This window comes from Danio rerio, chromosome 22 (assembly GCF_052040795.2).
Source record: "Danio rerio strain M-AB ecotype USA chromosome 22, GRCz13ab, whole genome shotgun sequence".
In the NCBI taxonomy this organism is placed as follows: domain Eukaryota; kingdom Metazoa; phylum Chordata; class Actinopteri; order Cypriniformes; family Danionidae; genus Danio; species Danio rerio.
The window spans coordinates 22,931,014-22,957,947 of NC_141042.1; the positions used below are offsets into that span (position 1 = coordinate 22,931,014).

Consider the following 26,934-nt stretch of genomic DNA (forward strand, 5'->3'; position numbering starts at 1 on the left):
CTTAAAAGTGCAGCATGTAAGTTTGACACCCAGTGGTTGAACTAGGTATTACACTTGAACTTTAGAACTGTGACTCAGTGCAAGCCAACACATATCAGTGATTCAGCATGTACATTTATTAACGTTAAAGAGGTTTAATATGTATTAATTAGATTATAAACCTTACCATTTAGTTGGAGTGCAGCGAGTGAACTATTCTGTGCTTCTGAATGGCTGTATTAAATTTCTGTCATGTTTCATCTGGTACAAACAGCCAAATATCTTATCACTGCAAATCTCCTCACGTAGCGTCTTGTTAGGACACAGGGTTACAATGTAACCTGCTCACCTAATGCTTACGCTCTTAATATTTGTATTATTTGCTAGTTAATAAACCACCTCATGTGGAACTCTGAATCTGCATCTCATTTCAGAGCCCACTACTGTCCACTGGAGGTTGCATTTCAGTCGCGGACGCATGCTTTGAGAGCCTTCATGACTGAATGAATGAAATGCACTGTTTTCCATTAAGGCAACCCGGGGTGCTGAAATATAATTGACTAAACAAGCATTGGGCTGGTTAAAGGGACCGAAACAAAGACAGCCACTCCGGCACGCAAAGCACATTTTCAAAGTAGAATATCTTCAGCATTCTCTTCAGACTTCAGCATTATTTTTCAGATAAACAAGAATGTTTACTTAGCAAATTTCCAAAATATCTGCAAACTATTATATTATGGTATTTTTATGCTTTAAAAAAGTCAAAAACCTACATAAAGCACCTTTAAATTTGGCCAAAAATTATACATTTTTACTTTTTATTAGTATCAATAAAAAAATAAATAAATATAAAAATTATACAAAATGATTTAGTAAAAGAACATCAAATCTCAGACTCATCAGTGATATACTTAAACAAATGAATGCCCGTTGAGGGATCCCCATTCCTGTGGAAGCCAGTCACTTCTAGATTACTGTTCGTTGTGACACACAAGCTGACCATTTGAGGTTTACTGTCCATGACATCATTTCCCGCAGACTTATATTCCATTCTTGGAAGATTCCCATGGCTTTTGATTGGTTGCCTCCCACAACACATGAATGGAGAGATGTGGCCCATGTACAAGTTCCAGATCAGCAGGCACGCCATCATAATGGACAGCATCGCCAGCGCCACTTGCATCGCTATCCATTTACTCTCACTGGCCTGATTTTTAGAAACTGACGGCGGTTCTTCAGGTTTAATCAAACCTGATGACGTTGTGTAGATTTCATTAGGTATTCCCAACGTGGTCTTAATCTTATCTGTCACAACGACTGCTACTTCTTCACGCAAGTCATAAATGGCCAGTGTTTTGGTGTAGTGTTTCCCTTTCGCCTGCTCCACTGACACGCATGTGTAACGTCCAGCGTCAGCGGAGGAGGCGTTAGAGATAAGGATTGCATCATTATAAATTGTATACTTCCTGTTTGAGTAAGGCAGTGGCTTTCCAGCTAAATTCCAGTTCACTTGGGCCAGGTTGGAGTCTGGTCGGCACAGCAGCCTGATGTTGTTTCCCAGTACCAGCGTACGGACCTTTGGTTCAATGGGAGCTGGGGACGAAGGAAACATGGTTAATAAACAGGTTTTGCAGATTTCAATAAGTCCTTTTTAAGTCCATTATGAATGAAATTTCAAGCTTAAACAGGGTTAAACACTGAGGATTTTTTCAAATAACCGAGTTGAGCCAGTTGAGTTGAGTTGAGTCAGACAAAGTTCGTCTTTCAATTGCTTTAAAATTCACCGGAGAATGATCAGTTTACACAAAGACAGCCTCTTCGAGCAAAAGGATCCCAAGGATGGGCTCACAGGCGTTTTTAAAGACAATGTTACAATGTTTTAGATAAGAATTTCTCTACAGCTCCTTAACTCTTAAACAACCAGTAGATTACACATGGCTGTAAATGAATATAATGTATTTGATCTTTACTTCAGCAAAACCTTTATCAGTTTTATAATATCAATACATTCTTGTCAATAATCAATATAGATCATTTCAATGTGGTCATGTCATTGGCCCATGAACATTTCCTGCTAGTTATCAAACTATTTCATAACTAACTTAATGTTGAAACAGCTATCATAATGTTATTAATCAATATGTGGCTCTTTCTGGACTCTTGGAAGCTATACAAATTAAAAAACTAGAACAGGAAATACGTTGGGACCATTGTTATTGTTTACATGCTTCAAAATTGTCAATATGATCCTCAATAATAAAAAAAACTTCCATCACATTTTTTTAACACTGATTAAAATTAAAAGCTTTAAAATATAAATAAATTTACATTGACAGAAGAGAAATAAATTGAAATAATTTAAGAACGGCGAGACATTTTTTCAGTGAATTTAATACTTTGAGGCCTAAAATTTTAGATTTGAAATGTAAGACATTGTAAGACCCTGCGGACACCCTGATGATAAAGATCGGGATTTGAGGTTTACTTTATTTAATAATAATAATAGTAATAAAAAGATACATACCTGTTATTGGGCACTGAGTGGCATCTCCATCTTTAAGACTTTGTATCAGGTTACTAAAATGCAAAATGCCTGATGTTAGATAGCGAGTGTCAATTTTGTTTATATACAGTCTAGAAGATTTAAGATATGCAAAAAAAGTTTTTGGCAATATATAATCAAAACAACAAGAGAATGGTCTACAGCACAGGTGTCAAAAACAGTTCCTGGAGGGCCGCAGCTTTGCACAGTTTTGTTTTAACCCTGCTTCAACACACTTGAGCTGCTGTCACACTCGAGTTTGAGCATACGAAATTCTGTAGTATGGCGGGGCAGGATTAAACAAGATGATTAGACATTTAAAAAAAGTGAGCGATTGCTCCATGACCAGAGAGGACATGTTTTGATTTTCAATTGGTCTCACGCAATCACATGAAATGGTTGCGCAGGTCAGAGTTCACCAAGTGTAAACTTTCCAAAGCAGCGAACTGCGAAACTTCTCCCATAAGCTAGCATTTCTGGTCTGATTCAGTTGTATGGGTATGAATGAAAGTCTATGTGGAGAAAAGTGCAGTGCGACCGCAGCTTTACCTGTAGGTTTCAAACAAGCCTAAAGGACTCAATTAGTTTGATCAGGTGTGTTTAAGTAGAGTTGAAACTAAACAGTCCAGAGCAGCAGCCCTCCAGGAACTGGCTTTGACACCTGTGGTCTACAGTTTCCTACATTTCAAGAATGCAAGTTCACGGTTTAATCCTCACTATTAGAGAACTATGTGGCATATTTTCTAAAGCACACTATTATGAAAAACATGAATAAATTTGAAAGATCACAATGAAAAAACATTACATAAGACTTTCAAATGACTACATTATTTTTGAGAAAAAATACAAATAAGAATCAAGCGTTTATAAATTACACTCTACTGTATGTCAATCATCTGAAATGTGACTGAATGTAATTAATGTTGAGCAAAGCACCACACATTTGTATTTGTGTCAATTCATAGAGACTAATAAATCTACAATCTACAGAAATTTCATCATTATGAAATGTGAATATCTCAGAATATTGATATGGTCATTCTTTGTGGAAAAGAACAACATGAACATTCTGCTAAATATCTCTTTTTAAAGAAAACCATACAGGTCTGCAATGACCTAGAATAATAGAAATTATTCTTTCTGTAGGATTCTAGGATTTGTTTCTTCCCTCCTGATATAGAATGAGTGTCTTACCTTTTTGCATGCTCAGTTGAGGCGGGAAATCTAGAACAGCGTTGAGCTGGGACGTCCCAGGCACAGTATGGGTCTCTGGCCAGCACACAGTCCAGACAGGAAGAATAGCGACTGCAGTTGCTGACAGGCATCTGGACGACCCCGGATGCAGAGCCTGCATACAACTAGACCAAACAAGACAAGTTTTTTTTTTTTCTCCCCATGACGAACTTCTTTAAAGAAACATTCTTACTCTTTATAATCCCTCACAATTACAGTCAATTACAAAATTAATGTCATTTTGTGGAAACTACTTAAATAGTTTGTAATTTTTATACACTTTTAATCAAATGAATAGGAATGTAATTAATAACCCAAGAAACTCTGTCAATGTGACCCTATGATTTGAGACACTTTCCTGAAAATATTGATTCATACAGGACAATTGTTTTATTAACTAGTTTAACATTTTGAATTAGTAATTTTCATTTGTGCTCTTTATGTAAAATACAGCATTACCCAAACAATATTTGTCAAATGGTGAATGGACATTATAACAGAATTACACCCAAACGAATCTGCATCAGATCACATTGTTCACACTAGAAGCGTGTTAAACCAAAATAAATCAGGATATTATTGAATCAGCACTGATAAATATAATAAAGCATTATGTAATGTAACATAATAAGTGAATTATACCTAAATTAGGCAGAATGGAACGTGAATCTGAATATAATCCAATAAAAAACAATTATAAAATAACAAATAAATGCATAAAAAAATTAATGAATAAAAATTACAATTAAACATTAAATAAAATTATTTAGATAAATAAAAAAATAAAAAATAAAATAAACAGTTAGTAAATTAAATTAATAATAAAAATTAGAATTAAATATTAAATAAAACACTTTTGAAAAATAATAATGTAATTAAATTAAAATAATAATAAAATAAATAATTAATAAATGAATCAAATAAATAATAATTACAATTAAATACAAATTTGAATTATAATAAAACATTTTAATAATAATAATAATAATAATAAAATATTTAAGAAATCAAATAAATAATAATAAAAAATACAATGAATATTAACAAAAATTATTTTGCAAAATAATAAAAATGCAATTAAATTATTAAATAAATAATTTATAAACATAAAACATAATTATTAAATTAAACATTAAATAAAATAATTTAGAAATTTTTCAAATAATAATAATAAATGTAATAAGTCAAATAAATAATAAAAATGACAATTAATTATAAAAATTTATAAATAATTAATAAATCTAATAATAACAACAATTATTATCTCACTCACACACACACACACACACACACACACACACACACACACACACACACACACAAACAAAATGAACTATACTCTAATTATTCATAATTAAATGTGATTCTGAATGCAAATATGTGGGGATCTGATATTAATTGAATCATTTTCTTGTTTAAATATTTCCTAAATGATGTTTAACAGAGCAAGGAAATTTTCACAGTGTGTCTGATAATATTTATTCTGAAGAAAGTCTTATTTGCTTTATTTCGGCAAGAATAAAAGCAGTTTTAAATTTTTTAAACACCATTTTAACCATTGAACATACAAAATGAACATGAATATATAATTAAGTATAAAATGAATAATTGAATATACCCAAATGATTGTGCATCTGAATAGAATCAAATCAGCAAACCTACAGCTAACCTCAGTTGTGCGTACCTGATTCTGATGAAGTCGGAGGACGTCAATAGCCTCTTCACTCTCAAACAGTTTGACCTCTTCAATGATGTGCATTTCTCCATCATAATTCACTGCTTTCTGCACATAACCGTTTGCTGATGGAAAAAAATAACCTGAATTACAAAAACCAGATCCAGCTTTTCAACACTACTCAACATAAAAACAACACTGCAGTAGGCTGCAATTGAAACAGAAGGTGCAATTAACATTCTTGCGACTCTGACTGTTTACACACACCCTTTAACTGACTCTGCCCTAGAGGCACATGGGAACTCACCTGTGCCCACAAACATCATGGGATAGGACTGTCCGTCTGCTGCCGTTACCATATCTACAACGAGACGCGTCAACAGGGGCCCTCTTTTGAGCAGCAATGGTTTTCCTGTAATTGGATGAACGGCATCATCCATTAGAGGACGATCTCGGATGAACTGGAGGGTTTTATCAGGGATATTCATCGAACTTTTTATTCCTGAAGTCCTCGCTGCGTTGTTGATACACTGGGAAGATGAACATTTGTGAGATGACATATTATATAAAGTTTTTATACACTGATTTTATAATAATAATAATACATTTTATTTATGATGTGCTCTTTTTAAACTCAAAGTGCTATGAGAAAAAATGCACTAACAAGTAAAACATCTCAGTAACAAGCCAAAAGTCACACAGCAACAATTAATAAAACAGAAACTTTGCAGATTTTATTTTATCATCAGAAGCCATAGGTATTCATTTTGTGTTGTCTGTGTCAGTTCTTTTCACATCACCTATATAATATATAACTGCAGGTTAACTAGATTTACATATAATAACAACTTTACCTGTTAAAAGCTATTAGTAAAAAGTTACTAATGAAAAAGTTAAAGTTATGAGTAGGGTCAGACAGAATCTGCTGCCATTTTTTGCCATTTTCTGCATCGTAACTAAAAGAATATATGAAATAACAAAACAATAGCATTTTAACTTAATGTTTACAATGCAAATCCAATTAGATTCACTTATTTGGTAGACAAAGCAAGTCTCACATAATACATCTACTAAAAACAGAGAATATGACTTTAGAAACTGTATTGTAAATTAATCAAATGAACAATTTCATGTCAGGCAATATTATTACTGAAATTAATTTAAAAAAAGAATAAATATGAATTTACACACATTTATACAAGTAAATAAACAGACTCAATAAGCTAAAAATCTGAGGATTTTTCACATGGGCCTAAGTTACTAATGAATTAGGTAAACTTATTAGTAACTATAAAGTTTTGGTAACTAATAACCTGAACTTTTCTGAATTTAATTGCAATGTAATAATGTGCACCTTTTGTAAAGCTGCTTTGAAACTTTTGATTTATTATGAAAAGTGTTACACAAATAAACTTGTCAAATGAAAAAAAAAAAACTAATCAAAATTCAAATAAACTGGCTTTTTAAAATTGAATTAAAATTAATTGAGTTCTTGATTTTCAAAGTTGAAAGATGAATTCTTTTGAACAACAACAACAACAAATAAGGGAGACAAAAGTGTGCCATCATTATTATCATATTTGTTTGCAAAAGAAGGCTGTTCTGGTTAGTATGGCTGCATGTATTTGATCAAATTTACAGTCAAAACTGTAAAATATTATTACAATTTAAAATATTTTTTTACTGAATGTAGTTTGAAATGTTGTTTATTCCAATGATCTGACATTTTTAGCATCATTATTCCAGCCTTTTATGACACACAGTCCTTCAGAAATCAATATAATATGCTGGTTTGCTGTTTTTGTGTAGTTATTAGTTTTGCGGAAACTGATATGTTTTACTTTCAAAATAACATTATTTCATGGAAAAAAATGATATAATAACAGTTTTTACTGTCTTTTTCTGCCCTAGAGGCCTTTGTAATTCAATGTGTCCTTTAAAAATGAAGAAAAATACATTTTATAATAATATATAAAAATAATAATACAATTTTAAGTATCTTAAGCTCAAATAATCAAATGCTTTCTGTATGATCATGCAACACTGAACTGTAATGATAATAGTAATAATAATAATAATAACAATAATAATGATAATAATAATAATAATAATAATAATAAAATTGTTAATGAATGATTAAAAAAATCTGGAATTTTTTTAACTGCCTTATTTTTTTGTAATATATTATACAAACATACAGTTATTTTTTATTATTATTTACTTACAAAAATGTGATCAAACAAATGCAGCCCTAGAGAGCAGGCGTGTCCTCAAACCATTAAAAAGTGAACAAATTTGTGAATTTCTTAAATGTCCACTCACATCTCCTGGCCGAGGAACAGGAAGGTCTCCGCTGTATGTCACCCACTTAACATCAGACATTTCCACCGCCACCTCTGTCTTAAATTTGCCACGTGAGAACACGTTGCTGATATCAGTCACATTATATGCACATACAGCTGACGACTGATCCGTTGAGCTTCTGCAAACACACAAATATCATTATCATTTATGGCCTATAAATGGCATTGACTAATCTGGAGGTAAGAGCCAGACGATCCTTTCATTATCAGTCCTTCCTTTCAGCATATCTTAATGACATGCAACTCATAACCTTTAGCTTATGATCATTAAGTGCAGTTATTTCAGTGACTTTTATTGATGCATAGCAAACTGAAGTCAATTATATATATTTTATTGTGATTTCATTTGACCTTATTCCGTTTTTTTTTTTACATAATCTTTAACACTAACAAACCTTATTTAAGCTAACTTTATTTATTATTGAAATATCCGAGTAAATTCCTTTTTATTCTTGTTGTAATTTTGAAGATTTACTAATAATATATTTGTCGTTTTATCATGCGTACCTATCATGAGTTTTTGATAAATCTTTTGTTTTAGCTTTTGCAGTGAATTAAAAGAAAACTACGGAACCCCGGAAGGGACGTAGTGGGGGAGAAAAAAAATGGGTGGGTGAAAAAAAAATAATGGGTGAAAGAAAAAAAATGGGTGGGAGGAAAATATATATTTCTAAGTTTTTTGCGTTCTCTCGCAAAGTTTTGCGTTCCCTCGCAAAGATGTTTTGCGTTCCCTCGCAAAGATGTTTTGCGTTCTCTCGCAAAACTGTTTCTCCACAAACACTTCCTGTTCACTGCACTCACGTAAACCCTCCCGTTTTTGCCGAAATTCTCCCGTATTTTACCATTCTATCCCACTTTCTTTACATTACTGTGCGTATGCTACCTATGAACCAGTGAATGCATGTATAAGCGCTGACTGACAGACGCGCTTCGTACAATAAACTGATCCCAGATCAGCGTCTGTACACGCCATTTACAGAGGAGTGGGTGTATGTTTAAACAGACAAATACACTGAATAATATGAAACATCTCCGTCTTGCATGTTTTATTTTAAACAGCTTATTTTCTCTTAAATGAGCACAAACAGTTTCTAAAGTAATGGACTGCTTTCATTATAGATCTGTGCATTCTTACAGAGACACCTCTGTTATCAAACTAAACAAAACATGAGATTCATTTGCTGTGCACTTGTTTGATAACAGAAGTGTCCCTTTAAATGGCGCGTACAGACGCTGATCTGGGATCAGTTTATTGTACGAAGCGCGTCTGTCAGTCAGCGCTTAAACATGCATTTACTGGTTCAGAGGTTGCAAAGTGAAAGGCGACAATCAGCGCACAGTAATGTAAAGAAAGTGGGATAGAATGGTAAATATGGGAGAATTTCAGCAAAAACGGGAGGGTTTACGTGAGTGAAGTGAACAGGAAGTGTTTGTGGAGAAACAGTTTTGCGAGAGAACGCAAAACATCTTTGCGAGGGAACGCAAAACAACTTTGCGAGGGAACGCAAAACATCTTTGCGAGGGAACGCAAAACTTTGCGAGAGAACGCAAAACATCTTTGCGAGGGAACGCAAAACTTTGCGAGAGAACGCAAAACATCTTTGCGAGGGAACGCAAAACTTTGCGAGAGAACGCAAAACATCTTTGCGAGATAACGCAAAACATCTTTGCGAGATAACGCAAAACATCTTTGCGAGATAACGCAAAACATCTTTGCGAGATAACGCAAAACATCTTTGCGAGATAACGCAAAACATCTTTGCGAGGGAACGCAAAACATCTTTGCGAGATAACGCAAAACATCTTTGCGAGGGAACGCAAAACTTTGCGAGAGAACGCAAAAACTTAGAAATATATATTTTCCTCCCACCCATTTTTTTCTTTTACCCATTTTTTTTTTTTCACCCAGTCAATTTTTTTCTCCTCCACTACATCCCTTCCGGGGTTCCGTAGAAAACTGCTATATATAAATGAAAATAAACAATGTGTTGGCAAATAGTTAAAATAAAATATATATTTTTAAATTTCAGTTAAGGTTTATTTTATTTTAAATGTATTTTTTTATAACTAATATTACACTGAACCAAAAGAATTAATTGGAACTCAAATTTAAGTTACATTTAACAGTCACAACTACCATTTTTTTTGTAAAAATGTAACAGAAATTCACCTGATCATGAATTTAACTTCCATCAAGTGGAGCGGTCAAAAAAAAAAAAAAAATTTGGCATATATAAAAACTTAAAAATGTAACAAAACTTAACAAACAATAAAACAACAACGACAAAAATTGCTGGATGAACACTAATAAGATGCATAAAATCTTAAAATGTCATAAAACTTAACTGAGCCTTATATTTAAAAATAAAATAATTTTGATAAAATAAAAAGTAATGCATAATCTACAGACTACACATTTATTAAATCAATTTCTTGATGCATAACAAAAAAGTGGGAAAATCATATTGCATGCACCTTCTAACATAATGTTTTAATCATTCTGAAATTTCCAAGGCATCTGTATAAAAGATAAGAGTGTTTTTTATTTTATTTTTCTCCTCTTGCATCTCTCAATTATTAATACTAGCATTAGCTTCCAGAGCAGTGATCATTTTTTAGTCTTAAACGCACTGAATTTTATTACATTTGCACGTTTGTACAGAAACACAGCTAGTGTGGTGATTGCTATTCAGTAATTACAAAATAACTCAACAAATTAGCATGTTTATTTATAGAACAGTAAATAAAGTATGAAAAAAAGTCCAAACTTACGACTGAGAGGTGAATATAGCATAAAAGACACTTTTCCTCCATTTCTGGTGGCGGACATGGAAGACGTCCTGTATGACGTAGGGCAGGCTGGGTTCAGGGACTGAGCAGTCCAGACGAGCCTTCAAGAATGAGGTCCATTTCCTCTGGAGGGTCCGCAGACCTCCCATATCACCCTGCAGAAGAGGAAAAATTGAGACGCTTTAACATGATTCTGACAAAATAGTTTATTATTATTATTATTATTATTATTATTATTGTTGTTGTTATTATTATTATGCCAAGCTGTATAACAATATAAAATACACAGTAAACAAATACAATACATTGAATAAACAGGAAAAAAGAGAGAAAGAAAAAATTAATAAATGAATAAAAATAAATAATAATAATAAAAATAAAAAATACAATTATTTATTTTTTAAAAGGAATCACATCTCTTATTATCAATTAATCTTAAGTAATTAATAAGATGTTTTATTTCACATAAGAAATCCATAAGAAAATTCACAATAGCTTCTAAACATTTGATTTGGTTTCAAAATAGCAAATAACAATCTGAAGATGCAAATTACAACTATTGAATATTAGGAACCATTTTTTATTATTTTTTGTCTCTTTTCTTTTAATCAAACAATTATTTGTATTGGTCATGTAAGGGTCATATATTAACTGAATTTCTAATGTTGTGGGTGAGTGCTGTGCATACTAATTAGCATTTTTGCAGAAGTAGATGCGGGTCCAAAATTAAATTCAGCTCTGCAGAAACTTCCTGTCTGAAGAGAGGTGTTAAAACTGAACACAGAACACAGAAAGATGTATACTTTGTTGTTGGGCAGAGAATTCATAGAAAAAGAGGAAGTATGCCGAAGGGGCGGCCAATGGAGGACTGAACAATGACTGACAAGTGACGTTACACCAAAACTCCACCTGTTAAGATCGGTGGTGTATATATGCTGAAGTCAGGAAATGTATGTTAGTTGCGAACCTCTTGAATGTAATTCTAGTATTGCATTGGGGTAATGTAACTCAGAGCTCTGTCTTCGAATTATTCATTTGTATCTAATAAATTGTTACGATTTTTGGCATTGAAGAAAAACCTCTCCTGACCTTTTCTCTTGAACACGCATGGAATTAGCATGATATTCCAACACAACTCATATAAACCTTGAAAAGCAATATGAACTTAAATCATTCTAAAACAGTTATAATAAATTGCATGAAAAAAAAAACAAATGACAATTATTTTCACTTTTATTTTTACAGAAGGTGCAGATTCTGACAAAACCTGGCTAGCAGGTGGCAAGTCGTGTTACCTTGCAGACTCTGGCCACACGTGACACAACGAGCTTGTTGTAAAAGTCGTACTCGATGGCGTTTTCACTGAAGAACATGTAAATCTTGTCATCGTCACCTTCAGGACTGTCCTCACTTTCCGGGACCGCATCCATGTAGATGAAGTTTGGCTCTTGAGTGGGTACAGAAATACTAGGGTTATGACATTTCTTCATGAAACTGCATTTCATACAAGTTGCTTTTCCTTATCTGATATATGCTGTAAAATATACAGTGGGAGAAATAAGGATCAAACACGTCACCATTTTTCTCAGAAAGCATATTTCTAAAAGGTGCTGTTGACTGAAATTTCTTGACTGAATTACTTGAATTTTTACCAGATGTTAATAACAATCAATGAAATCCGAATATGCAAAGAAAACAAACCTAGTTATGTGTAATGAAATAAAATGACGCAGGGAAAAACTATTGAACACATGAAGAAAGGGAGGTGTAGAAAGGCAGTGAAAGACCAGACAGCAGCTGAAATCTCTCAGAAGTTCTTCAGCAACCCTCTGCTTTTCCTCCCTGCAAATCATTATTAGCTGCTTCAGTCCAACATTTACATTAGCAGGATGATGAAGATGAAACCAAGGTGGACATTCCAGCAAGACAATGATCCAAAACACGGCTAAGGGAACTCTAAAATGCTTTCAGAGAAAGAAAAATCAAGCTGTAGAATGGCCCGGCCAGTCCTCTGACTTGAATCCAATAGAAAATATAAATTAGAGATCAGATTTAATAGATGAGACCCACAGAACCATAAAGATTTTTACACTCTGCTGAAGTAAAAAACTGACACCTGAGCAATTCATGTGACTTCATTCTCCATATGAGAGGCGTCTTTAAGCTGCTATGACCAAAATGATCCAATTATTAAATACATTTCAGAAGTTTAATACTTTCTCCTTGTGTAATTTTATTGTTATTACACACAAATCATTTGTCAGATTTTTTTATTTTGTTTTATTTTTTATGATTGTATTGTTTAGGTTTTTAATCAAAATCTGGTTCAAGTCCATCAACAGCTCCTTTAGAAGTATTTATTTCCCCCACTGTATAATGCAGTTAAAGGAACACACTGTCAATAGTTTTCTAGATCAGCTAACATCTCAAAAGATCTGACGTACCATTGAGCCAAGAGCTCTTTAACAATGTCCGCAATGTAATGGGAGACGTACGAAGTATGACCGGCTCAGAACCCAGAAAGTTTAAGGAGGTGGCAGAATACAGGTCTTGATCTGAAACACGAAACCATAGATCAACTATTAAACAAACAAAAAAGCTATCAAGTGATTGATGTTCTAAATGACAATGACATTTTCTGGTAAATAAACTATTTTAGCGAGCATCTTCTGTATATCATGATGGCTATGTGTGATATGAAAAGATAAATAAACAGGAAACATTCCAATTTATGAGGGAATAACTAAATATTGCGTATTATTTAATATATACATTAAAAAAGCTGGATGTTTAACATACGTACCAACCATGACGGAAGAGGACCTCTGGAAGGGATCAAAAGGGCATTTCCCCCTCCCGTCCTCCTGTTTTCCCTCCAGCTGCAGCTGCCCATTATCATACGTCTGATCAGAAAACAAAGCAAAACAGTACGATATTATCACTTGATGGATCACATGATCTCATTCCTCTCAACAGGAAAAAAGTGATGGATTACAAAACACAGACAGCAAGTTCAAACGTACAAAAGCCAAATTAATGTTGTCTCCTTACTCTCAATTATCTTTCAGAACAAATGAAAGCAATCTATTTTTATCTTAAAATATTATTTGATATGTTTTCATAAAACATAATGAATAAAGGAAAACACATTGCATATCTTAAGAGAACAATAATTAAGAGTAATAATTAAAATTCACTTAATTTATTAGGAATTTGTTTTCATCTATACAAGTGTGATGACATTTGTTACAAAATAAAAGATTTCTAAAATGTTAAATGTTTTTAAAGCAAACTAATCTAGAATAATAGATGTTTTTATTTGTTTGGATTAAAAATATATGAGTTATTCAGCTAATATTGTTTCATAATTTCAGAAGTTAAACCATTAGTATTCTGTTCTTTAAAAATGAACATAGAGATGTCTGAAAACATGGCACCCTCAGTGTTGAGGGTCTTGCATAACAAGTAATGCGAATACTTGCGTAATAATATTACTTTCTGAGTAAAGAGTAAAGTAACGCATTGCTTTTTTGCAAATGTAATGCAAGGTATTTTTTGTTTATTCATTAGCTTTTAAGAAAGAAATTGCTGAATTAAAATTAAATCACAATGAATCACACAGTCAATGAGAGAATGTGTTCACTATTTTGAACACATGAAAGGAAAGGGGGTTTATCTCAGTGGACGGTGATTTTGCTTAAGACAAATAGTACAAATGTAACAAACACATTGCGTTAAACTTTCTATAATCTCAGATAACAATATCCGAGAATATTTTGTAATGTGTTTTTTAAGGTAAATGTAGGTGTAGGTTATACAGTGCGTTGTTAATTGCAGAGCTCCTCTATTTAAAAAAAAAAAAAAAAAAGTTTTGAAAGAGATCAAACCTCAGCCAGGTAATAAAAAAATTACGCAAAAGTAACTTAATGCATTACTTATTATAACAAGTAACACAACTAGATACTTTTATGAGGAGTAACTCAATACTGTAATGCATTACTTTCACAAGTAACTTCCCCAATGCTCTGCACCTTTTTAGCAATTTTATGCTACAAACACAAAAAAACACTCTAAATGTGCTTATATCTATTTTGAATTTAGAACAAATGTCATTAGTAGTTTACAGAATAAAAAATAAATGTGCGGGATTAATCGTATACAAAATAAAAGTCTGCTTATTCAGACAGACAGATCATTTAACCTCTTATAAGATATATACCACATCATCACTTACTATATAATCACAGGTGGGGCTAAAGGCGTTTGTTCCACAAATGTACATCACACTGTCGTTCATCTGATGCAGCATCCGTATATAGTTATGACAGTCGATCTGAAAAAAACAAAAAACAAACAATTGATCAGATGTCATTTTACAGAAAACACTGGTGTGACAGTATTCATAAACTTTTACTCACGTCAGGATGTTTGCCTTTAGAGGTGCACTCCTTTTGTTTCTCCTCAGTGACTTTCCAAAGCACCTGAAGGGTGGAGAGAAACCAATACAGACTGTGTTAGACTTTGCTCTTTCTAGAATGTATTCATTGTTGCTTGGTATTGTTGAGAGATAAAGAAAAGGAAGTCAAAGCACCACCTTGGACCTGGAGACGGAGATGTCATTGATGTCAAGAGCGAAAACGGCTTCTCTCGCCCCCAAAACCAGCAAACCCAGATCCTCCCTGATCAGCATGGTGGAGTAATTCCAGATGCCTTGCTCTTTGAATGTGATCGCATGGTTATCTGGGGACAAACATAAACAGAGTAATTATACTGTAAAATTCTGGGTTCCACACAATTCCTTCATGTTTCCCAACTCAAACCAATTAAGTTAATGTAGATTAAGCAAAAACAACAACAAAGCTTCAAGAACTGTATTGATTCAGCTCCTTTTAAATAAGGAGTTTGAACAAGCAAGAAAAATCTTTGTTTGTGTGTACTATATAATGAATGACAATTAATTTCCTGTTCATCAATGAACAATTATGGCTGAAAATGATTTGAACACTTGTGTATAATGAAACGCAATAATGCAAAATGTTGATTTTCAAGAGAGAATAGAGTAAAACGGATGTTTGAAGAGAACACAGTTGATGTTAACTGCTGATTTCCATCAGAAGAAAAATTTTAATGGAAACTTCTTTCTATCGGCTCGGTTTGTATCAGTTCTGTTGTCATGATTTTCAGGTATAACCTGTTTTTAAGGTTTTCCGTTAATGCCATGTCAGCAGCATTTGCTATATTCATGGCAAAAACATATACTAAATATACAATATATAATCATATAAGTTTCTTAACAGGGCAGCGCAGTGGTGCAGTGGGTAGCACGTTCGCCTCAAAGCAAAAAGGTCGCTGGGTCGATCCTCGGCTCAGTTGGCTGTTTATGTAGAGTTTGCATGTTTTCCCTGCGTTCGCGTGAGTTTCCTCCGGGTACTCTGGTTTCCCCCACAGTCCAAAGACATGCGGTACAGGTGAATTGGGTAGGCTAAATTGTTCGTAGTGTATGTGTGTGTGTGTGTGTGTCTGTGTGTGTGTGTGTGTTTCCCAGAGATGGCTGGAAGGGCATCCGCTGCCTAAAAACTTGCTGGATAAGTTGGAGGTTCATTTCACTGTGGCGACCCCGGATTAATAAAGGGACTAAGCCGACAAGAAAATGAATGAATAAAAGTTTCTTAACAAACATACAATGCAAAAAAACAAACAAAAAAAAAACAAGTAGCAACAACATTGAAACAGTCATATACAATCTTTTAGTTTGATTAAAGATAAATATTCTAAAACTGCTCCAGAAGGCATCTTTTCAAACATTTTAGTTAAAATATTTTCCTAATGAAAAAGTTCTCTTATATCATTTAAAAATACACATTCTATTAAAATATGTTATCGTCAAAATACTCTTACACTAGTCACAAATAGGATTTTCTTCCCCTTTCAATAGATATGCCTGTGTAAGTCTTGAGTGTCCAATTCTACATCTCGTATGTACTACCTGCTCGTGTCTATTTTCAAAATGATAATTATTTATTTCATTTACTAATGGATTCACTTCATGCAATTTGATATTCATACATTTATCCCATTCCATTTGCCATTTCTCATTAATATACAGATTTAAAACAGGTTTAACATCAGATACTGGAATTTTACATTCTGTAATCTCCAACTGTAGGGCTTTCTTAGCTGCTTTATCTGCACGTTCTGCAGCTACTGGTCAGCTCACGATTCAGTAAACATATGAAAAACAAAATTGCTTGTACACTAAACTACCAGCAAGCTATATGGACCTTAACAGAGCAGTGGCTCACTTCATATCCAAAGAAAAGACTTTCGGAGATGCCTTTTCATGTAAAGCATAGGTCTCAAACTCGATTCCTGGAGGGCTGCAGAGTTTTGCTCAAACTCTAATGCCTCATTCAGACTAGCAGCGACTTTGTAGCTGCCTGTCGCTCTGGGTGGCGACCTGCTGCAAATGCAGGTCTGTTTAGGTATATACAGCACGAATACAACCAATCTCTGAGTGAGCTGAGAGAGGATCACATGAGCTCTACTGGTGCTCCTATTGGCTGTCGCTCAAGAAAGTCACTTTTCAATTTGCATATCGTTAAAGGATTCTCAACTTTGTTGCGTCGCTCACCATGCCCACCTGGTCGCTGTCGCTCGTGTAGACAGTTGCTGGAAGTCGTTGACTCTCCAATGAAATGAACGGTCGCTTGTAGTGTGAATGAGGCTTAATCAAACACAGCTGATCCAACTAATCAAGATGTTCACGACTACTAGAGACTATTAAGCAGGTTTAAGTTGAAGGCGGTTGGAGCTAAACTATGCAGCGCTGCGGCCCTCGAGGAATTGTGTTTAAGACCATTGATGTAAAGAATCTAAGAACCAAAAAAATCTGTGTTTTTAAAACTAATGAATATAGCAGAAGTCAGTGATTTACTTGAATTATTTAGCCTGACATGTTTACCATTCCAGAATATACTGAATGTTTCTTCAATAAAATACATTGTGTTCAATGGGGAGAAAAGGTAGATTTTACCCAGACATTTAAAAAGAACATATATAGAAATATTTTAGAGCAGAGATCATAATACAGTGATATTTGTTTACAAGGTTATCAAACACTGTAAAACATGTAAAGTGAACGACACACACACTTACCTTCATACTGAATGGTTTTTCGAGCAATAATATCCAGACTGCTCGATCCAGCAAAGACAAATGCCAATACGCCATGAAGAACAATGAAAAACAACAGAGAAGACATGGCTCTGTTCCTCACTGAGCCAAAAAAAAGAAACTACAAACAAATGTGTACTTCAGTAAAGAAAATGAGCTTATAAGTCATGTTCTGCAGCAGGCTGGGTTATGTAGGCGTCCGTATCCAATTTACATGTTTACTGCTTGAGTATTTTGGTGGGAAAAGGTGGACATCCATGATGCTGGAGGCTGAAGGACGGCAAATAAAAATCTGTGGAAAACAAAAAATAAATGTTATATACTCATATTTTTTTATTTCTGACTTCTAAGAAGTTCAAATGAACCCTAATTTGATTCAACAAAGTTCAACAAAAATCTGCCTTAAATTAAAAAAAAGGTTAACAATAAACCTTTAACATAACACCTTTACATAAAACAAATTAGAATATTGAATTAAAGCTGTTTTTGTCACATATTATTATTATTACTACTTTTATTCATTCATTATTGCTTCTTTATTTTATTGTTTTTATTTAGATTATATTTATTTAAAATACTTTTTTTCTTATTTTAATTTGTGTGGATTCTGTATTTTTTTTGTTTGTTTGTTTTTTCTGTTTAAAGATTTTTAGTAATAATAAAAGTCTAATTACTTGAAACATTTATTGAATAGCAAACATGTAATTATTTCTAAAAAAATAAGTTTTCATAACTATTTATTATTAATTTCATTCATTCATTCATTTTCCTTCAGCTTAGTCTCCATTTCAGAGGTTGCCACAGCTGAATGAACCCAAGAGCATCTTTACTTTCCAGGCATCTGTAACAAAACCTTTCAACTTTAGAAATTTAACATGTTATTTCGAAAAATTATATTTTTCTGATAAAAAAATAAAAACTCCAAATCACAATTTAAAAAATTTTTTTGGATGAAATGTCATCAGAAACTTATAATAAAACAAACAAAAAAATTCATTCAAATTCATAAACCCAGAACCAGAGAAACCCCTAATTTTCAAGTAGTCTCTTTATTTTTTCCACAGCTGCATTTTCTCTAATTGAGACTAAGATCAGTTTCAAAGACATGCGTTTATTTGATCCTTCTTCCCAAACATGAAGATTCACCTGAAGGCCTGTTCCTGCATGACGTTCAGTGAAGCATGGCATAAACTAGAGCGCGACAACAGAGAACTAAATCCTCCACTTCAGCTCATCCCTCAGCAAACACCTGGACTCAAAGCTGCTTTACCTAAACAGCCCTGGCTACAACGGACTTCAGGAACACCAGGAACTCAGCACTGACTCACTGCTATTGCTGACAGATCACAGAAATAACAATAATCTGCTGAAAACAAGAAACACTGCTCCTTTTCCCACTCAGATTTGGATTGATGCGAATTTTGGCTTAAAGCAAGACACCAAAGTTAAACAGAATGTAAAAAAAAATTAAAATAAATACTAAATTATCACCACTTTGACAGTTGATTGATTACATTAAAATTACAAACATTTTCCTCAAATGTTTTGTTAAAATATGCAAAGGATGCAATAATTAATTAAATGTGCTATTTCTGCACAAAAAAAATTGAGCAATAAATTACTTCAGGTTAAAATTTTTTATCTATATATTGATTTTTTGACAAATAAAAGTCAAAGTTTTTTTTTAAAGGTGATTTGGTGAATCCTTTTTTACTAACTCTATAATTGAGACATAAAATACATTGTTACAATTACTTTTGCAGAATTTATTTATATAACCAGGCAGATAATGTATGAACATAACAGACATGAACAAAACCTGTGTTTGTAAGTGATGATGAAGTCAAGATTTATGACTCAATGTAGGAAAAAATAGAACTAATTTTTCAGGAAACAGCCTTGTATTGCAACTGAAATCTAGAGATACAAATTAACTGGGTTTAATGTGCATTTTTAAGGATTGCATGAGAAAAACGAGTAATCAAAAATCCCTGAATTTGCAAAAGAACTTTTATGCTTGCTTCAGGACAGGTTGTTTTAGACTTTTTTTTATTATTAACCATTATAAACTCTGATGCAGCAAACATTACACCCACATGCCTAATCAACTGTCTCCATAATGCTTGCCTTGTTTACTGTTGTTTACCAAGTTACCAATACTACAATAAGCTGCTCTAATAACTCAAAGTGCACCTACTTCACATTTAGGATTATTACATAAATATATTTTTTGTTAACTTTGAAAAGATTTACTTAAATTATTTATTTATTTACAGATGTTTATTTATTTACATTATTATTGTAGAATACACCAGTACGGGCCGATATAAGATTCTGATGGTAGGATAACCTGGGACAACAATATCAAGGTTTCATGGTATTATTATGACTGTTCTGAAATATTTTCTTTTTAAATGTCTGGGTAAAAAACAAAAACTTTTTCCCCTTTTGAACACCAATATTTTTTGAGAAACATTTCAAATGTTTTGGAGCAGTAAACATGTCAGGTTAAAAACCTCAAATCAATTATTGATTTCTGCTATCTTCATTTGTTTTAAAAACAGATTTTAATATTAAGTCTTTGGATATTTTTTTCAGCTGGAGATGCTGTTGTCCTAAAAACATTAAGAAAAAAAAATCGTACACATATTTGGCAATGGTAGAGCAGAAAATTTAGACCGTTTTAAATCCTTGACGGTATACCTTGAAAACGGTTATCATCCCATGACTGCAGGCTGCATAATTTATCGTTTCAGCATCGATATCGCAATGTGTGTGTTTGCAAAAGTCACATTGCAGGATATGCAATGTTGAGTGGGGATTAAAGTTGATCAACAATTGAGAAAACATGAGAAGTCATTGCAAAGTACAACCATAACAGAGTGACACTTTATCATTTGTATGTGTTTTAAAGGCATTTCAAGAGAGCTTAAAGCATTCAGGCACAACAACGTGCAACATTTGTAACTTTAATGAAGAATAATTTGATAGAATTATTCATCGGATGAAGACTATACAGTTTTATTTGACATTTTCTTTTTCCATTTTTGTTCCTGAATACTCTCTGACTGTTTGACTCTCTGGAAACAGCACTGTTGCACTGTTTACTTTGCTATATTGTAATTATTCTTGCTTGCAATTTGTTCGTTATTTTTTATACATGGTTCACATCCTTATAAAATTACCACAATCAATATAAGTGAATTCTTTTTCCCTCAAGTAGAGCTTTTCAAGCCATCTTGTGAGATAAAATTCATATTGCAATGTATATCGCAAGAGCATGTGATAGTATAAGTTTCTGACGGTATGATAACCTTGCATAAAAAATATCACAGATTCACGGTATTGTGTTTATTGATGAAAATTTTTTTTTTTTAAATTTCTTCGTAGAAAACTACAACTTTTTCCCCCATTTAACACAATTTATTACATTTTAGGAAACATTTACAATATTTTGGAACAGTAAACATGTCGAGCTGCATAATTAAAAAAATCATTGACTCTCTCTTCTCCTATATTTATCAGGTTCAAATCAGATTTCTTTACAACCAATTAAAAAACACATATACCTTGAACAGACCGGTATAACAAAACATTTTTGAGGTTTTAATACCTTGACTTTTCCAAACCTTGAAACCGGTCATCGTCCCATGCCTAATATTGCAATGTCAGATTTTTCCAATATCATGCAGCCCTAAATACCAGTACATTTGAATGACAAGTCTGTAAAAGTCAAAAGATCCACTTCACTTAAAGATGGAAACAGTCTACAGATAAAGTGTGACAAAAAAAAAAAAACAGTTTAGTTTATTATGGATGTTTTATTTACATTAGAATGAAAAAGACCAAGAAAAACCAAGCCCATTATCTAAAAATGAACAGGTTAAAAAAAAAAATAATAATAAATAAAAGTGTTTTTTTGGTCTATAGTAGTGTCTGGTCTTAAAAAGTGAGACAGGTTTAGGCATGTATGCATTGGGGTGCGAGGAATGAGGATACCTGAAATTGTTGATGCTCGAGGGTGAAAACACAGGGTTTGTGTGCTTGCGTGAGGCCGTGTGATATAACTCACAGCCTTTGACATGTTTGAAATGTTTACATTTTGACGAGACGCTCCTGACCGCACGCTCCACTGACAGTTTAACTGAACACTGAAACTTTCAAGAAATAATAGCCTGAAAATGTTGAATATATCAGATTTTAAAGAACACTACTTAATCTTTTTTTTTCTTCCAATATTGCCCAAAAAAAGTTACATAGTTTGGTTAAACGTATGATATATTATTTTATCATGTTTTAAAATAAACATAAGCTAAATTAAACAAAGATTGTCTAAAATTATTATTACCATTTTAGTAATAAAATATTAAATATTATTATTTAAATAATATTGAAATCCCATTTTAATAATTACTTTAAAGATTTCTTGCAAAGAGTTTGAGTTAACAAATTAAAGCTTTTCGTGCCTTATTTTATTTTATTATTTATAATAACACATACATAAAATACCAACTGTTCATTAAAATTGGTTTCTGACCAACATAACTGTAAAATTATACATTTTTAAATAAATCAAAGAACATTTTATTCATTTTTTAACGTAAAATATATAATAATTAAGTTGCAAATACATGTCTTGAAGTGCTTTTACAATAAACAGATAGATAGACAGATATAATTTATAATAAATAGAATTAAATAAATTATAGCAATAGTAAAAAAAAGTAGTAAATGAGGTATTTTTTACATATGTAAATAACACTAACAAAATAAAATATTTTAAAACAAATGAAATACTTTACCCTTTACTGTTTTATTTTATTCAAATTATATTTAATTGATAACATTTAAATTTGATTTAAAGCAATTATCTGTAGATGTCACTGTATAACTGTCTTAATTAGATTTTTCTGTGGCACTAACAACATTTAAAGGAAGAAAAAAAACAGCCAACCTAAAGCAGGAAATGATATCAGTCATAGGCCATCGAATGACCCTCACCATGACACATTGCTGCCATCACAAACATTAACGCTAATCACCATCCACTCAGCGTTAATATCTCTAAAGTGACATACAATCATTTCGGAAAGACAAATCTACAACTGGTAGTTCCAGCTTCATGTATAAATAGAGGCTTTTTAACTTGAACTGTAAGATAATGTTTCCTGAGTATTTGGAACGGTTCAGGTTAAACGAACACTAAATATGTGATTCATTAACCTGCAGCTTTTCCAGTGACACCTCATGTGTCACTCACATTGCGCAACACCTTTACGTTGGAACAAAAAAACACACCCACCCAGTTTATAGGGTTAGGCTTTTGTTCGTTCAGCTCGCTAAAACAAATAACTGTGAATATTGAATGTGGCACTCATAAGCTAAAGGTTAAAGCTCTTTGGTAAACAATAACAACAAAGAAATGCTATTGTGCTTGCTACAACAGGATTGTTTTGCACACAAGGCGCTAAAATATTGTATTTATAGCCTAAAAGAATGAGATGCATCACTTGAAGACTTGTTGGGTGTGAAAACAGCAACATTCCCTACTAGCGTTCAGGCAAGTCGCAGCAGGACTTGAGGAGCTGCTGAGATTATCTCAGTGTTTTATTATGAGCGATATGTCACTTACAGTGGCCCCGAAAAGATTATTCGAGATATTATGTGTGACACTTAAAATTAGTGAGTTTTGGTGTGTCAGCAATTTAAATATGACAGAGATGCTAATCTGGTGAGGTTCAGATGATGTGTGTAGGTAATTAAAAAGAAGCTATTTAAAAGGATGGTTTACCCATCATCAATCATTAACTCATCCTTCACACCTGTTTGAGTTTCTTTCTCCTGTCGAACACAAAGGAAGATAAACTGAACAATGTTGGAAAAAACAGCCACTGACTACTATAGTATTGTTTGTTGCTACCATGCACGTCAATAGCTTTTTGTTTAGCAACATCATTCATCCATTTATTAATTTTTCTTCGGCTTAGTCCCTTTATTCATCAGGGGTCGCCACAGTGGAATGATCCACTAACTTATCCAGCGTGTTTTACGCAGTAGATGCCCTTCCAGCTGCAACCCAGTACTAGGAAACACCCATACACTCTCACATGCGCGCACACACTTTCACCTATAGTGCATGTGTTTGGATTGTAGGGAAAACCAAAGCAGCCCGAGGAATCCCACCCAGACACTGGGAGAACATATCTCCACACAGAAATGCCAACTAGCCCAGCCGGGACTCGAACTAGCCACCTTCTTGCTGTGAGGCGACAATGCCAACCATGTTTACCAACATTGTTCAGAATATCTTCCTGTGGAACAAATTTTTTTAAAATGAGGAAAAATAAAATTTTAGGTGAACTATCCTTTTAAGAGGAAGTAAACCAAAAAGGAACACAATACGTTTATTTACTTCTTAAATGTACATTTGAAGGGAGCACACTGAAAAAAGATGTCTGCAAAATTGTTGTAAACAACTTATTTGGGCTGAATTTAAACAAACAAAATAAATTTAGTAATGTTCAACGTAACTTGTTTGTTTAAAATGAACCCAAATAAATTGTTTACAACCATTTAACTTAAAGCAAATTTTAGTAAATCCAAGAAATCACCTTTGAATCTTTTTTTAGTGCAACGTTTTAAACTTAATGCTGACCTTTATTACTTTTTGTGGTTTGATTAACAGTCAAATCAAACACTAGAAGGTGAAATATCTTTTACTGCACTTTATGCTCATCAAACTGTCACTAGTATTTTTCTGTTCAATTTTCAGTGCAAATGTCTAAAGATTCCTAACCCTTTAACCACCCCACCAAAATAAAATTGGATTGCATTTCTTAAAACCTAGTGTCGTTAGCTAACACACTCAATGCATTTTCTTTTCAACACATCCCATCATTTCTAAAATATCAGCCTTTACTAAATGTTTGATATGTTGGTTTATGATAAAAGTACCGGAATTAATACATATACTGTGAAAATCAGAAAATATGAAGTGTATGACTAATTTATTAAAACACATAAATAAAAATAAAACATTTTTGAACACTAAATCATCTTTATTTATTAAAGTATGCCATAAAATATTTTAGATTCTCATTTAACAGGTTTTCTTGTTTGTTTTTATATATTAAAAAAAAATCCAGTGTTGTAGTGCAACAGAATTTTGTTTGTTTGATTTTTTTTTTGTAGACCAACAATGCTGTGTGTGTAAACCGTTATTTAAAATGATCAAAATATGCTCAACCATTTGGTAGAGCAAGCAGTTACAGGGTTAAAACAAAAACTGATTTCTGACAACATTCATGATTAGGCATGGGACGATAACCGTTTTCCAGGTCCAGGTTTTAAAACCGACAAAAATTTTCTGCTATACCATTCCTACAGGATATGTGAGATTTTTTTTAGTTTTTTTAGGACAATAGCTGAAAACATATCCAAAGATGCCATTTTTAAATTGTAAAGAAATCTGTGCTTTTGAAACTAATGAAGACAGCAGAAGTCAATGATTCATTCGATTCACTGCTCCAAAATACTTTAAATGTTTCTCAAAATAAAATATATTGTGTTCAAAGGGGAATTTTTTTTTTCCCCAGACATTTAAAAAGAACATATTTTAGAGCAGTTATCACAATACCATGAAAACATGATTTTTTTTATCCGAGGTTATCATACTATACCGACCCATGGCTATTCATGAATCATTAGTTCTGGTTTATAAGAATAAACTCACTTTATTTGGACACATTTTAAAGACAACAAGACTTAATTTCTTTATCTAGCATCTCCAGTAAACATAACTTGATTTAAGAATGTTTTCATATTTGTGGTAAACAGAAATTCTGAGGAGGAACTTAGCTTAAAATGGTAGAAGAGTAATTTAGGATAAAACAAACAAATAAAATCACAATAAAACAAAATGCTGTCATTTTCTCACAGATAGGCTTATTTCATAATGAGTTCACACTTGACAACAACAAAATAAACACTTCTCATGCTTATTTTGAACAAGTTATATCGTTCAAAAGTCTTCAAATATGTCCTAAACTAAACGATGTAACGTTATATATAACGTTAGTCTATTATACGCGAGACAATAAGGTGGAAACACTGTACTGTACACTAAATGTCTATTTGGTTATCAATCCTCATTTTTACAACTTCTTCCTCAACAGTAGGTTACATTTATATTTATATTTATTAAGTAAACTGATATCAAACTAAAGCATAATGCTCATGGATTCACCATAAACCCTGAACACACAACACACAATCTAATACACCTTTTGAATTACCGTTACTTGCACCAAACAAAGTCTTTCAGCCCTTTCAATAGGGTTAAACAAATATTATCACTCGCCCAAAAATATATAAATCAACTCACCGGAGACGCACTTGAGCAAATGTCCTTGTAGAACTGTTTTCTGTCAGCGTGTCTCATCCAGCGTAAACTGGCGCTACGTAGAAATGAGTAAAGTGCGTGCGCGTAACCCAAACCACACCTGAATGACAGCGTGTGACGTCACGTCCTAATCACGAATCACCTGTGAGCTACACAAGGGTTGTGACATATCAGTTGTGGCATTAAAAGTGCACTTTCTTTCTTTTCTTTTTCTTTCTTTCTTTCTTTCTTTCTTTCTTTCTTTAATTTGACATCTTTTTGTTTTTATCGTTTGTTTTTTTTCTTTGATGCTGTGATAATATATGACTGAATAGCCTAAATGAATATATAATAATATATAAGACTTTATGAATGTCTATAAATGTTTAATTAACATCAGGAACTGGTGAGTTTAAAAGTATTCAGGAATTAATACATTTCAGCCAATAAGAAGAGCGTGTGGGCTCTGTAGAGCTCTTTTTCTGCAAGCACATTTCTGCTGCGACGAACTAAGTAAGTAAACGATGAAATATTTATTACAATTTAACAGTTTAAGCATTATTCACAATACATACTTACTGCCACATGCATTCTTCATTATGAAATGCACTTGATAGTTAACACAGAGTTCACAGTTTGAACGTTCATTTGCCTGTGAATCATTTTCAAAATCTGAGGTAAATTATATTCATTGTACGACATCAAACTATTTTCATATTGTGAAATACTCGTTATTTCAAGCCATTAGTTATTCATGTGCTTTTATTGACTTATTTAATGTTTATTATTAATAATTACA

At 32.8% G+C, this 26,934-nt stretch overlaps 1 protein-coding gene across 2 annotated transcripts; it reads right to left on the reverse strand.

Moving 5' to 3' along the window:
* Positions 1 to 70: 70 nt before the first annotated feature.
* si:ch211-129c21.1 lies at positions 71 to 26,196 on the reverse strand. 2 transcript variants are annotated; one of them, NM_001441491.2, is made up of 15 exons: positions 26,139 to 26,196; positions 17,738 to 18,047; positions 15,177 to 15,322; positions 15,001 to 15,063; positions 14,817 to 14,915; positions 13,386 to 13,485; positions 13,027 to 13,137; positions 11,878 to 12,029; positions 10,565 to 10,737; positions 7,752 to 7,911; positions 5,737 to 5,959; positions 5,439 to 5,554; positions 3,716 to 3,879; positions 2,504 to 2,556; positions 71 to 1,572 (listed from the first exon to the last, which is right to left on the reverse strand). In NM_001441491.2, exons 2-15 carry the CDS (start codon positions 17,841 to 17,843, stop codon positions 863 to 865), a joined length of 2,376 nt encoding a protein of 791 aa, NP_001428420.1. In that variant the 5' UTR covers positions 17,844 to 18,047; positions 26,139 to 26,196; the 3' UTR covers positions 71 to 862. The 2 variants fall into 2 exon arrangements, with proteins under 2 accessions (NP_001428420.1, NP_001038473.2); NM_001045008.3 differs by lacking the exon at positions 17,738 to 18,047.
* Positions 26,197 to 26,934: the final 738 nt, after the last annotated feature.

What these genes read in the sequence shown, in the direction of transcription:
- si:ch211-129c21.1 (NM_001441491.2), bottom strand. Translation starts at nt 17,843, where the DNA reads ATGTCTTCTCTGTTGTTTTTCATTGTTCTTCATGGCGTATTGGCATTT. An exon ending in CTAAAGGCAAACATCCTGAC is followed by an intron (nt 14,916 to 15,000) that starts GTGAGTAAAAGT and finishes TGTTTTTTTCAG; the next exon opens with ATCGACTGTCATAACTATAT. An exon ending in TCAACTGAGCATGCAAAAAG is followed by an intron (nt 2,557 to 3,715) that starts GTAAGACACTCA and finishes TTTGCATTTTAG; the next exon opens with TAACCTGATACAAAGTCTTA.